Source organism: Oncorhynchus tshawytscha, linkage group LG01 (genome assembly GCF_018296145.1).
Source record: "Oncorhynchus tshawytscha isolate Ot180627B linkage group LG01, Otsh_v2.0, whole genome shotgun sequence".
NCBI classification, from domain to species: domain Eukaryota; kingdom Metazoa; phylum Chordata; class Actinopteri; order Salmoniformes; family Salmonidae; genus Oncorhynchus; species Oncorhynchus tshawytscha.
The window spans coordinates 73,533,878-73,548,925 of record NC_056429.1 but is presented as its reverse complement, the minus strand read 5'-3'; the positions used below and the strand labels follow the sequence as shown (position 1 = coordinate 73,548,925).

The 15,048-nt window shown below is 41.9% G+C and overlaps 1 protein-coding gene across 3 annotated transcripts in view; it reads right to left on the bottom strand.

Moving 5' to 3' along the window:
• zgc:123010 (uncharacterized protein LOC641500 homolog) overlaps nt 1–15,048 on the bottom strand; it is a 43,226-nt gene that overhangs the window by 15,160 nt on the left and 13,018 nt on the right. For 2 of the 3 annotated variants that reach the window (XM_024429855.2, XM_024429871.2), the window contains exons 2-8: nt 12,486–12,559; nt 9,985–10,068; nt 9,736–9,792; nt 9,388–9,579; nt 9,082–9,207; nt 2,657–2,702; nt 2,457–2,547 (exon numbers count right to left, since the gene is read on the bottom strand). In XM_024429855.2, coding sequence (XP_024285623.1) covers nt 2,457–2,547; nt 2,657–2,702; nt 9,082–9,207; nt 9,388–9,579; nt 9,736–9,792; nt 9,985–10,068; nt 12,486–12,559 — 670 coding nt within the window. The remainder of the gene's footprint in view (nt 1–2,456; nt 2,548–2,656; nt 2,703–9,081; nt 9,208–9,387; nt 9,580–9,735; nt 9,793–9,984; nt 10,069–12,485; nt 12,560–15,048) is intronic. The other variant, XM_024429863.2, reaches the window with a different exon arrangement.

Below are 15,048 nucleotides of genomic sequence, written 5' to 3'. Positions count from 1 at the left end.
GAGGGTTTCAGCATGAAATAACCTCAATTGTATTTCAAACTTATTGGTTTTACTATGTCTTTGTTGTTAATGTTTTGGCGCATAAAGTTGTAGCAGTTGTGAAAAATTCAATAGTTTGAAGCGTTGCAGAGTTAATTGAAAACGCCACTGTTTAGACACTTTTTCCACGAATTAGACTATTATCACTTGAACCATATGGTCTATCCACTAAACTCACACCACACACACACACAGACACACAGGGCAAAAAAGTATTTAGTCAGCCACCAATTGTGCAAGTTCTCCCACTTAAAAAGATGAAGCCTGTAATTTTCATCATAGGTACACTTCAACTATGACAGACAAAATGAGAAAAAAAAAAATCCAGAATTTTTAATGAATTTATTTGCAAATTATTGTGGAAAATAAGTATTTTGTCAATAACAAGTTTCTCAATACTTTGTTATATACCCTTTGTTGGCAATGACAGAGGTCAAGCGTTTTCTGTAAGTCTTCACAAGGTTTTCACACACGGTAGCTGGTATTTTGGCCCATTCCTCCATGCAGATCTCCTCTAGAGCAGTGATGTTTTGGGGCTGTTGCTGGGCAACACGGACTTCTAACTCCCTCCAAAGATTTTCTATGGAGTTGAGATCTGGAGACGGGCTAGGCCACTCCAGGACCTTGAAATGCTTATTACAAAGCCACTCCTTCGTTGCCCGGGTGGTGTGTTTGGGATCATTGTCATGCTGAAAGACCCATCCACGTTTCATCTTCAATGCCCTTGCTTATGGGAGGTTTTCACTCAAAATCTCACGATACATGGCCCCATTCATTCTTTCCTTTACACAGATCAGTCATCCCGGTCCATTTGCAGAAAAACAGCCCCAAAGCATGTTGTTTTCACCCCCATGCTTCACAGTAGGTATGGTGTTCTTTGGATGCAACTCTGAATTATTTGTCCTCCAAACACGACGAGTTGAGTTACCAAAAAGTTATATTTTGGTTTCATCTGACCATATGACATTCTCCCAATCTTCTGCTGGATCATCCAAATGCTCTATAGCAAACTTCAGACGGGCCTGGACATGTACTGGCTTAAGCAGGGGGACACGTCTGGCACTGCAGGATTTGAGTCCCTGGTGGCGTAGTGTTACTGATGGTAGGCTTTGTTACTTTGGTCCCAGCTCTCTGCAGGTCATTCACTAGGTCTCCCCGTGTGGTTCTGGGATTTTTGCTCACCGTTCTTGTGATCATTTTGACCCCACGGGGTGAGATCTTGCGTGGAGCCCCAGATCGAGGGAGATTATCAGTGGTCTTGTATGTCTTCCATTTCCTAATAATTGTTCCCACAGTTGATTTCTTCAAACCAAGCTGCTTACCTATTGCAGATTCAGTCTTCCCAGCCTGGTGCAGGTCTACAATTTTGTTTCTGGTGTCCTTTGACAGCTCTTTGGTCTTGGCCATAGTGGAGTTTGGAGTGTGACTGTTTGAGGTTGTAGACAGGTGTCTTTTATCCTGATACCTGTATTAATGGCACCTGTTTGAACTTGTTAACGAGTAGAGGACAGAGGAGCCTCTTAAAGAAGTTACAGGTCTGTGAGAGCCAGAAATCTTGCTTGTTTGTAGGTGACCAAATACTTATTTTACACCATAATTTGCAAATAAATTCATTAAAAATCCTACAATGTGATTTTCTGGATTTTTCCCCCTCCTTTTGTCTATCATAGTTGAAGTGTACCTATGATGAAAATTACAGGCCTCTCATCTTTTTAAGTGGGAGAACTTGCACAATTGGTGGCTGATGATACTTTTTTGCCCCACTGTATCTTTCTTTAAATGCACTATGCATTGTGGGTTGAATGCTGTAACAGTATAAAACAATTAATAAAAGTCCCATGATGGTAGTGGCTACCCATGACTGCTTATCACTTATTAACCATGATTATTTCACATTACTTTAATAAAATATTTCAGTTGTGTATATCAAATGTTTTTTTGACTATTATTTAAAGTCATCAACTCAACTCTATTGAGCTGCTGTCTATGCGGTCTGCCAAAATGACTATTTTAGTAGTTCTTAAAATAAGGCATACTTTTATGACTGCTGAATACCAATAGCTTGAAGCAAGTACTCTCCAATCACGTATTGTACACAGCAGCCATAAAAGAAACTGGCAAGTAGCCGCACAATGGATTATGGTCATTGAAGTTAGTTTATTGCGGAAAACGTGATAATTATGAAGCTACAACACCATACTATGTCGCACAGCTTGGCCACGATCGGATTTCTCTCTAGAGAAACTACAGCGCAATGTGCACATTGAGCTAACAGAAAAATAAAATAAAATAAATTCAGTGATGTCAGTGAATTAGTTGCTTAAAATTTTTTTTTTTAAATGTACGGCATTTCAGTTAAATCGCTCAGCACTAACAGTGAGTGATATAATGTACAACATGTAATGGTGTGATATTACCTGTAATCCTTTGGGTTGTATCTGATGGCTTCTGTAAACATACTGACTGCCTGAGAATACTGGCCCTCCTGGACCAGCTTGATCCCTTTTTCTACAGGACAAACACAGTCAGAGACTCAAGTATGCAAACAAAATCTGAGCATGTTTGCACAGCAAGTTGTGTGTGCGAGTGTAACCTGGATGGACATATAGACGCTCACCTGTCAACAAGGCACTTCTCTTAGTCACAGCATCCGTTTCATTCACCTAGACCAAAACCAGAGAAATCATTTATAAATCGATCAAATTGTTGATCACTTCCGACTCAGCGACACGAGTGACCGTGCTCTAGCCTGCACACTTAGGCAGCCGTGTGTGTGTGCGCGCGTGAGAGAGACTATAAAACTCAAACATTCCAAAGAAGTGTTTATCATGCCTTCCATGTTCAGAATTCACCTCTCCTTAGGGAGAACATTGAATCTGCACAGCCAACAACTAGCCATCAACACTAGTGGATGCCGATGATAAATGTAACACTGTCTTTTGCTTACTTAAGAAAATATTTTTGTATAAGAATATTAATAATCTTACATTACATGCTGTAACAACGTTTCTAGGACATACCAGTCGTTTAAAGTAAACCGAGTGGCTGAAGTGAAATTGTACAAGTCACCCATAGTCAGGGTGAAATCTAACAGGCTGCAGGGCAGTGTTAATTTCGTCAACAATAAGATAAAAATTAAGATTAGAAATGACTAAAACGTAACGAGAAGAGAATTCTACGTGAGACTAATGGACATTCAATTTGGCATGAGGCTCCTTTCCATGATTAGCATGCATGGCTTTGCAGACTAACTCAGTCCTCTTATTGGCAGATAATGTATTTCAGTTGCTCGGGCTGATTGAGCAGACCCGTGTCTCACTCACACACACACACACACACACCTCCAAGGCCGTCACTTCAATCACTCTTCTCTCTTTTGAACTGATGTGCAGCAATGACACTTAAAATTGTAACTTACGACAATTAGAAATAATAATTGTGTTTGATAATCTTTGCTTTCATATAGGCCATTTTTTCTCTGATCACATCATAAGCTCTATTTTGCTGTGTGCTTTTATTCATATTTGTTGCCACTCACGCAGTCCAAATGAGAGTTGTGGTTGCTTTTAATATTGGAAAAGCTAATGCTATTATTAGGCGTACATGAATACTTCTGGCATTGTTGGAAAGCTCAGATTATCCTCGTCTCATGCAAATTTTTATGGGAATAAATTCAGAGCTGTACATTTTTTTACCTGTAGCCAAGGCTTATAGCCATATTGTTAATTATGGCTGGCATTGGTTACAATCTGCAATAGCAATATTTCTGGGGGGATAGTAGGCCGAGTTGGACAAGGTTATCTGAATGTACACGGTGGAAGCTAGAGGTAAATATGAAGAATTTAATGGGAGGGGGGTGCATCGGCTATTGTGACTAAAACTAGTCAACAATTTATGATAATGACTCAAATGTGACTAAGAGAAAAAGGTATTTGAGGATTACAACAAAGACTAAAATGATCTACAATAGCTGCGGCAGGGTTAAATGTAAAAGCATAAAAACGTTTTATTTTTATTTATAATATGTCCATTTTTTTACACTCCAAAAACAAACATTCATATAAACAACTTAAACATCTCATCTGCCCAGACCCGCATGCTCGCAACCCAATCCCTAGTGCCTGCATTATTGTTTGCAACTTGGCAATAAATTGCAACAATTTATTTCTTAGTCACCCATGCCATTTCAAATCAAAAATGTATTAGTCACATGCGCTGAATAAAACAGGTTTCACCTTAGTGAAATTCTTACTTACGAGCCCCTAACACTGCAATAAATAAAAATATGCATAAGAATAAGAGATAAAAGTAACAATAAAGAGCAGCAGTAAAAAATTAAAATATATACAGGGGGGTGCCGGTACAGAGTGAATGTAAGGGGGCACCGGGTAGTTGAGGTAGTATGCACATGTAGACAGATTTAATTAAAGTGACTATGCATAGATGACAAGAGTGGCAGTGGTGTGGGGAGGGGCACTGCAAATAGTCTGGGTAGCCATTTGATTAGATGTTCAGGGGTCTTATGGCTTGGGGGTAGAAGCTGTTTAGAAGCCTCCTGGACCTAGACTTGGTGCTCAGGTACCGCTTGCCATGCGGTAGCAGAGAGAACAGTCTATGACTAGGGAGTCTGACAATTTTTAGGGCCTTCCTCTGACACCGCCTGGTATAGAGGTCCCGGATGGCAGGAAGCTTTGCCCCAGAGATGTACGGGGCTGTACGCACTACCCTCTGTAATGCCTTATGGTCACAGGCCGAGCAGATGCCATAACAGGCAGTGATGCAACCAGTCAGGATGCTCTCGATGGTGCAGCTGTAGAACCTTGTGAGGATCTGAGGACCCACACCAAATCTTTTCAGTCTCCTGAGGGGGAATAGGTTTTGTTGTGCCCTCTTCACAGCTGTCTTGATGTGCTCGGACCATGATAGTTTGTTGGTGATGTGGACACCAAGGAACTTGAAGCTCTAAACCTGCTCCACTGCAGCCCCGTAGATGAGAATGGGGGGAGTGCTCGGTCCTCTTTTTCCTGTAGTCCACAATCATCTCCTTAGACTTGATCACGTTGAGGGAGATGTTGTCTTGGCACCACACAGACAGGTCTCTGACCTCTTGTTGTTGTCGGTGATCTGGCCTACCACTTGTGTCATCGGCAAACTTAATAATGGTGTTGGGCACTATGGTGTTGAATGCCGAGCTGTAGTCAATGAATAGCATTCCCACATAGGTGTTCCTTTTGTCCAGGTGGGAAAGGGAAGTGTGGAGTGCAATAGAGATTGCATAATCTGTGGATCTGTTATGCAAATTGGAGTGGGTCTAGGGTTTCTGGGATAATGGTGATGTGAGCCATGACCAGCCCTTCAAAGCACTTCATGGCTACAGACGTGAGTGCTACTGATCGGTAGTCATTTAGGCAGGTTACCTTAGTGTTCTTGTGCACAGGCATTATGGTGGTCTGCTTAAAACATGCTGGCATTACAGACTCGGACAGGGAGAGGTTGAAAATGTCAGTGAAGACACTTGCCAGTCGGTCAGCGCATGCTCGCAGTACACGTCCTGGTAATCTTTGTACTACGAGAATGTTTTGTTTAAAACCTCTTATGGCTGCGATCCCCGTACAGGGATCAACATCAGGGGACATTTCAGAGTGACAACTAAAAATACAATGTCGTAACATTAAACATGCTTTAAAATGCAAGTGTCTTACATCCTTCAAAAGATTAGAATATTGGTAATCAAACTACGTTTTCAGATTTAAAATAGCCATTACAGAGAACAAATAAAATGCTTTTGTTTGAGAAGAGCGATCAACAACAAAAAACATTTTCTGCCATGACAGTATTGACACATTCACATCTGAAGGTAAAATTATGAAAATTATAGCCTAAAACGTAACATTTTGTAAACCGTTTGAGTCGTGAATTCCAACTCTCAACTTTTTATGGAGCATTCGACGTAATTACACACACTAAACAATCGTTTATCTAGTCAGTTGGTTTCAGTGCAAACCTCTGGATGTTTGCAACACAGCCAAACTTGATTGTTTTTTTTGCGGGGAGTATTGACCGAAGTGAACTGATTTGAAGACAACGAGCAATGACTTCATTGTGCACCAATAATATCAGCGAAGCTTCGTTGATTGACTGTATTTCTGCCCAATGATCTTCTTGAAATCTAGCTGGGTAGATAGCCCATGAGCTGAGGTAAACGCCAGTATGTGATGGATATGGGTTGGACCACCATCCCTTACTTGTAAACGCACACGTAACGAACTTCATTCCTTGCCTTGACCATCAGAGTTGTTGCAGTCACGCTTGTTACGCACAGCAGTGTTTTGGAAAGTAGTATTTTGGAAAGTGTTTTTTCAACGATTTCATTGAAGACATCATGGCGAATGAATCACGAAAAGCGAAGTCCAAATCTAAGTATACAGATTTGCACCAGATTATAGAAGAGATTGATCGGGAAAGTGAGACAGATTTTTTGTTTGAGGAATCTTTGAGTGTTATGATTCAAACACTGAGGAGCTGTTTCTGCAAGGACAGGACGTACTTCTGGACGGGTAGGTGCTAATGCCATTTTATGAAATATATATTTTTTTTTAAACATTTGTGCAAAAATATATATTTATTGCAATTTGTGATGAAATGTGTAAAGTACACATTGGCTAGTGTGTGTGTGTGTATTGTTTGTTTGTGTGCGTATATACCTATATATATTCCATGTCAGATATATATATTTTCCATTTTCAAATGGAATGGAGTAGAACAGCAATCACACACACATGGCCACTGCGCCTGCTACTCCTCCCCATTTCCATATGAAAATAGCCATTGGGTGCTGTTGGGGGAAGGGCAGGCCCACAACAATGGCCGGAGTTGAATGGAACAGCACTTCACCTTAGTGACTGTTCCCTCTGCTCTATACAATACATGTTTATTTTATGTGATGATAAAAGGCTCATACAATACAAATATATTTTTTTATGTTGTTTTCTTTCACAGTGATAGTGACTCTGACTGGGAGCCCCTGGTGCCAAGCTGCCCGCTCTACCTCTGCCCCCTCTACTCCTGCCTCCAGTGGTGTTCATATGCCACAGTTCATTACTGCAGGCATGACTGTGCCTCAGGGCCAAAAGGGCACAGCATAGAGGCGTCGTTGTCTTCTGTGTCGCATGAAGTCCCCCATCACCTGCACCACTTGTTCAGTTTGCCTCTGCTTTACATCAGAAAGAGACAGCTATGGGACATGGCACAGGCAGCAAAATATTGTGGAGGACTTCCAAACATTGTTATTTTTCCAATATTAATTTAAAAAAATATATTTTAAAAAAGTGTGTTAGAATTGCTTTTTATATGTTGTATATAGTTATTTGCACTGTTGTATATAGTTATAGATCATTTCACCAATTCGGCCACTTGGGCAACTTGTGTGGGACACCTGGGTGTCTTCATGCTAAATGTCATGTAGCTCACCCATTCCTGAAGTTATCAGTCTGAAACTTTGCACACCTACAGTTGCTCTCGTGTTATCCATCAAAATTATCTCCAGCATCCTATTCTAGTACATGTAAAAGATAATGCTACAACAATAAAAAACAGAAAACGTATGCTCTTTCTTTCTTTTCTTCCACCAGATCTGTGTTATATTCTCCTACGTTCAATTAACATTTCCACAAACTTCAGAATGTTTCCAGTCAAATGATACCAAGAATATGCATATCCTTGGCTCTGGGGCTGAGCTACAGACAGTTAGATTGGGGTATGTCTTCAGACGGAAATTGAGAACAAGGGATGCAGCCATAACAGGAGATCTGCCTCACATAGGCTGCGGAGAGCGTGATCAAAGTCATCCGGAAGAGCTGGTGCTCTCATGCATGTTTAAGTGTTATTTGCCTCGAAGCGAGCATAGAAGTAGTTTAGCTTGTCTGGTAGGCTCGTGTCACTGGGCAGCTCTCGGCTGTGCTTATAATTGTAGTCTGGAATGGTTTGCAAGCCCTGCCACATCCGACGAGCGTCGGAGCCGGTGTAGTACGATTCGTTCTTAGCCCTGTATTGCCACTTCCTGTTTGATGGTTCAACAGGAAGGCATAGCGGAATTCTTATACGCTTCCGGGTTAGAGTCCCGCTCCTTTAAAGTGGCAGCTATAGCCTTTAGCTCAGTGCGGATGTTTGCCTGTAATCCATGGCTTCTGGTTGGGGTATGTACGTATGGTCACTGTGGGGACGATCGCTGCACTAATTGATGAAGCCAATGACAAAAATACATAGTCCGCTGCCCCTCTTACCAGACGCAGCTGTTCGAAACTGCCGGTACAGTGTATAACCAGCCAGCTGTATGTTCAGCCACGACTCCATGCGACTCCATGAAGCATAAGATAGAGTTTTATATGTCCCGTTAGTAGTTTAATCTTCCATGTAGGTCATAGATTTTATTCTCCAGACTGCACATTTGCTAGCAGAATGGAAGGAAGTAGGGGTTTATTCGATCTCCTACAAATTCGCTGAAGGCAGCCCGCCCTCTGGCCCCCTTTTCTCCGCCTCCTCTCCACGCAAATCACAGGGATCTGGGCCTGTTCCCGAGAAAGCAGTATATCATTCGTGTCGGGCTCGTTAAAGAAAAAAAAAGGATTCTGCCTGTCCATGGTGAGTAATCGCAGTCCTGATGTCTAGAAGTTATTTTCGGTCATAAGAGACGGTAGCGGCAACATTACGTACAAAATAAGTAAACTAAGTTACAACTAAGTTACAAACAATGCAAATAAACACGTAAAACGTCAGCCTTCTTCTCCGGCGCCATTGCACTATCAACACATCTACCACAGAAAGTAACTAGCCAGTCATCCTTAGCCAACAACACTCCTACCATAGCAACTTAAAGCTACCAAAGTAGCTAGCAATCCTTGGCCCCAACACCTCAGACTGACAGCTATTGACAAACCATCCACCACAGCAAATCTCTAGTTAGCTAGCTATAGTGGCTATCACCACTCTTACGATAGCAACTAGTCAGCAATGTAGATATCTCAGAACTCAGGGTCCACTTACCTCTCTGGTTCTGCCCTCATTCTCCTTATTCTCTTTAGACTTGGCGCCAGGTTTGGTCATGCCTTTTGGCCGGATGTGGCTAGCAGCGTTAGCAAAGAATGCACTGCTCACATCCCACTCCAGTTCCTAGAGCAGAGAGGGAGAAAGAGAGAGAATGGTTTATGAATCCATGTGTTTGATACCATTCCATTCAAGCCATTACTATGATCCCATCCTCCCCAATTAAGGTGCCACAACACAAATAGATCTAGGACCAGGCACCTACGCCATTGCTTTGCCCAAATGAACGAGTCAATCTGTCCCTACCTCTTCAGATGTTCGTGCAGCGGTATTCTGGGGACCTTTAGTCCCAGAGGGAGCTGGCGATGGGGAAGAGGGTTCCTTAGAGCAGGCGATGGCTGTTTTATCTTCTTTCTCTACCTCCTCTTCTACCTCCACCTCAGACTCACTCTCATCTTTATCCTCTTCCTCCTCAGATCTACCATCATCCTCCACATCCTGGAAAACAGAGAGAGCATATCATAAATTAGCTGAAATGCAAACTGTCTATTCCTTTTTATACAGAATTTTTTTCTGATCATTGTAAATGAGGCTGTTAAGCATCACATAATTTAGATTAATTCAGAATACATGTAATATTGGTTTGTCGTTAACCTGGTCAGTGCCCTCAGGCTTCTTCACCTGCTCCAGCTTCTTGCGTTCCCGTCGACGCTGAGAGGAACATAGTAACAGCATCAGGATACACAGATTGGGTGCTAAATATGTGGTTCACTATGGACAGAGCAGGTCCCTCATGCTTTTTAACCGAACACTATGGCTCAGGAAGATTTGGTGTGTGTATATAGGAGTAAGTGTGTGCGTATGTACAGTATGTATGAATTAATGTGCGAGTGTATTGCTCACCTTCCTCTTGGCTCTGCGTCGCGCCGCTCTGTGTTTGGCCTTCTCTTCCTCGCTCAGACAGTCCTCTCCACTGATGTCCTGTTCCTAACACACACATTCATTATTAAGTGCATCGATAATGTTGTACCCACAGTGATCGTCAGTACATTTCCCAACCAGAAGCAATGGATTAAAGGCAACATCCTAATGGTTATAAGAAATCCCGCTACGCCTTCCGACGAACCAACAAACAGGCCAAGCATCAATACAGGAAGAAAAAATTTAATCCTAATACGCCAGCTCTGACACTCATCGGATGTGGCAGGGCTTGAAATCTTTTACGGATTACAGAGGGAAAACCAGCCGCAAGCTACCAGACGAACTAAATACCTCCTGTTTGCTTCCAAGCTAGAAGCACTGAACCATGCAGTAGAGCACCAGCTATTCCGGATGACGGAACACATACTCCGTAGCTGATGGGAGTAAGACCTTTAAACAGGTTAACATTTACAAGGACGCAAGGCCAGACGAATTACCAGGATGCATACTCTGAGCATGAGTTGACCAGCTGGGAAGGGTCTTCACTGACATTCATTATCTACTTGACTAAATCTAATACCTGCATGTTTCAAGCAGACCACCATAGTCAGTGTGCCCAAGAACGCCAAAGTAACCCATCTAAATTAATTTCAACCCGTAGCACTCACATCTGTAGCCATGAAATGACTCACATCAAAACCATCATACCAGACACCTTGAACTCACTCCAACTCGCATACCGCCACAACAGATCCAAAAATTACACAATCTCTATTGTGGAATCTGGAAAAAAAAGGACCTATTCCCCCTCAGGAGACTGAAAAAATTTGGCGTGGGTCCTCAGATCCTCAAAAGGTTCTACAGCTGCACCATCGAGAGCATGGTTGCATCACTGCTTGGTATGGCAACTGCTCAGCCTCCAACCGCAAGGCACTACAGAGGGTAGTGCGTACGGCCCAGTACACCACTGGGGCAAAGCTTCCTGCCATCCAGGACCACTATACCAGGCGGTGTCAGAGGAAGGAACAAAAAAATTGTCAGACTCCAGCCACCCTAGTCATAGACTCTCTACAAGTCTACAGCCAGAGCATCCTGTCGGGATGTATCACCGTCTGGTATGGCAACTGCACCACCATCAACCCCAAGGCTTTCCAGAGGGTAGTGCGGTCTGCACAATGCATCACCGGGGGCAAACTACCTGCCCTCCAGGACACCTACAGCACCCAATGTCACAAGAAGGCCAAAAAGATCATCAAGTACAACAACCACCCGAGCCACTGCCTGTTTACCCCGCTATCATCCAGAAGGTAAGGTCAGTACAGGTACATCAAAGCTGGGACCGAGACACTGAAAAACAGCTTCTATCTCAAGGCCATCAGACTGTTAAACAGCCATCACTAACAGAGACTGCTGTCAACATAGACTCAAATCTCTGGCTACTTTAATAAATGGACTTAAAAAGGTATCACTAGTCACCTTAAATAACGCCACATTAATAATGTTTACATATCCTACATTACTCATCTCATATGTATATACTGCTCTATACCATCTACTGCATCTTGCCTATACCGCACGGCCTCCGCTCATCCATATATTTACATGTACATATTCTTTACCCGGCCCTTTACATTTGTGTGTATAAGGTGGTAGTTGTGAATTTGTTAGATATTACTGCATTGTCGGAACTAGAAGCACAAGCTTTTAGCTACATTCACATCTGCTAACCATGTGTATGTGACCAATCAAATTTCATTTGAGGTCCAAAAGGCTTCTCACCCCCCCAAGACTGCTGAACAGCTAATCAAATGGCCAACCAGACTATTTGCATTCCCCCCCCCCCTTTACGCTGCTGCTATCCTCTGTTAATTATATATGCAGTCACTTTAACGCTACCGACATGTACATATTACCTCGACTAACCGGTGCCCCCACACATTGACTCTGTACCATGACCCGGTATAGCCTCGCTTTGTTATTTTACTGCTGCGCTTTAATTATTTGTTACTTTTATTTCTTATTTTTTACTTAAAACATATTTTTCTTAACTGTGTGTTGTTGGTAAGGGCTTGTAAGTAAGCATTTTACTGTAAGGTCTACACCTGTTGTATTCAGTGCATGTGACGAATACAATTTGATTTTACAGTTGACCGGGGCAACACTAGCAGGGAAGAAATTTGACGAACAGACTTGTTGGAAAGGTGGCATCCTATGACGTTGCCACGTTGAAAGTCACGGAGCTCTTCAGCAAGCCCAGTCTTCTGCCCATGTCTACGGAGATTGCATAGTGGTGTGCTCGATTTTATATACCGGTCAGCAACAGTTGTAGCTGAAATAGCAGAATCCACTAATTTGAAGGGTTGTCCACATTCTTTTAGCCAAACTTCAAGACCACAATGCACCGAACACTGTCAAACATACAGCCCCTTGTCCTTCAGTGTAACATGTCCTGACATCATTACAGTGTGACATCATTACCTTACCTGTGTGATGTCAGTGGGCTCAGAGGTCACTGCTCCACATTCCATCTCCTCCTGGTGCTGAGCACTGGAGGTTTCTGGGTAAAAAGCACAACATACATTAAGTAGTACATCATGGTTCTATTTGTACATTACATGCTCAAAGATAACCCATTCTCTACACCAGAGATCGATTAGGTTAGAAACCAGGCTAACTTCTGAACTGTGAAAGGTCAGTCTGCTAAAGGTTTGTACGAGGTCATGGCTTCACTGAGGTCTGATTCATGTCAGTCAGTCACACATAGAAGTCTTATGACTGAACACTTCCTTATGCAGAAGGAGAACCATTGTTGTTTTTACTGTTGAAGCGTGCCTTAAGCAAACCAGAGTCAATCTTTTCTATTTTTACATTTCAAACAAGCTCTGAATTCTGATGAGAACAATAGACGACCAAAACGAGGGCATTCAAAAGAAGTGAAATGGCAGTCAAGAGGTGGACATATGACTGGTTTAGAAACATGTCCTTGATAAGATAACCTTACACAGGGATAAACTTTCCAGGGCTTGCAGTTAGCCTGGCTGTGACACCATGCCCCATGTTGATCTCAGTGGACTAATGAGCCGTTTGTGAAAACTACTGATATGGACTTTTTCAGGGCCGATGACGATTTTTGGGGGTCAAGTAGGCCGATGGTCGATACTTTAGGCAGATATTCAATGTTAAATTAGAAAATGTTGATGACAAAAGAGACAGAATTTTTATTTATTTATTTCAAATCAAACAAATTTGTTTTTAACCAACCTAATGGTAATAATTTTATTTGAACGATAAATCTCTTGATAAACTGGGTAAATTAAGATGGCATACTAACAACACAGGTGAATGGATATTCAGTAGGAGAGTGTGCACGCATTGGGTTATTGAGCTTCTTTTGGCTAATCTGGTGCTACAGATGACAATCGGTTTACCTTTCATTTGGGACATATTAACATCATTTAGGGACTGCTGTTAGTTTGAAAATATAAAATCTATTCAATGCAAATGGTTCAACGTAACATCACAATGTGATCACGGATGCTTATGAAACAAGTAACAATGTTTTAAGCTGTCAGGACATCTCTAAACATTTTTTTTTTAAACTCAGCTGATGGGACAATTTTTTTTTTTTTTTTAAACGACTCAATTGTCTAGTTCAGCTATTTGTCAAGAAATGGGCGGGTTGTAACTTTATTCTACTGCTATGATTAGATAGAGCAAGGCTGTTATACTGCTCCCTTTCACATATCTCTTCATCAATCATATCACTTGCTGGCTGCAGTTTACTGCTACTATGATAACTAGCTCAATGGTGATGACATTTGCTACCAAGCCATAAATGTGCACAATATCTAATATTTGTCTGAATGACTCAAATCTGCATATAGTTTGAGAAGTGAGAAGGCACAGGCACTGATCTAAAGCTTTCTTGGTCCATAAACATGCAGGCAGATTCTTAGGTAGCTAAACCTATTGCCAACCTTTATTTTAGGCATTTTAAACACACTTAATTCTTTCCTATTATGACAATCTAATCCGACTATAAACTGTCAATTTAGAGATACGATTGTGGCTTGTTAGAGGAGCACACCAGTAAATATGTTACACCAAAAATATTTTGAAACTCTGGTTACACAAGTCAGATGGCTCGTTGCCAAAAATGGTGCATTTTCAAAATGATAACCAGTTAATGCTAGCTATATTTGCAATTATCTCCCATCTGATAACTTAGCACCATGTTATCCTAGCCAGCTAGATAGCATACAGTAGTAGCTAATAAAGCTAGCTAGTTAATACCACAGATGAAAAAGTTAATCATCGTAATCTTTGCTAACAGGGCACATAGCCATCTGCTTATTGCATGCATGTCGAGAACGTCGACACAAGCCTCATTAGTGACTTAAACTCAAACTCAAACTTGCAACAGAAGTTTGATTTGGGTCACTGTCATTTCATCCGTTTCTCTACACTGCACCTTTCTGTTGGAGAATGAGCTAGCTTGCTGCTGCTAATTTTCCCAACTAAACATTCCTCTGCATTGTGCAGTCCTCTTGGTTCAGGCGGTCAGTAGCAGCTGCCATAGCAGCAGTTTTGCTATGTAGAGTGACTATCAGCAAAGTCAACCGATAGCAGATAGACTAGAAAAAGGGCCAATGTCGGCCCACTATATCAGCTCGGCCGACCATTGCTCGTTCTCTAGTGAAAACAGCATATCTGAGGAGCTTTCAGAGACACGCCTCTGCTCCCACTAGTCAGCATAGCAGAGAAGGGGAAAAAAGGATATGTTCAGCAGGCAAATGTTGTGAAATGTGTTATATAGAATTGCAATGAATAGAGCTGACAATCCCTTATTCTAAAAGGTCAAAGAAGCATGTTTGTGGGCCTCACGAATGGCGCAGTGAAGAACACCCTCTGTGTTCTGTTACAGGTAACTCTTTTGTAACTGGTCAAAAAATGTTTTCAAAAAGTTTACTACTAAGGGTTGGTAACAGGCTGATCGGTTGGCTATTTGAACCAGTAAAGGGGCCTTTATTATTCTTAAGTAGCGGA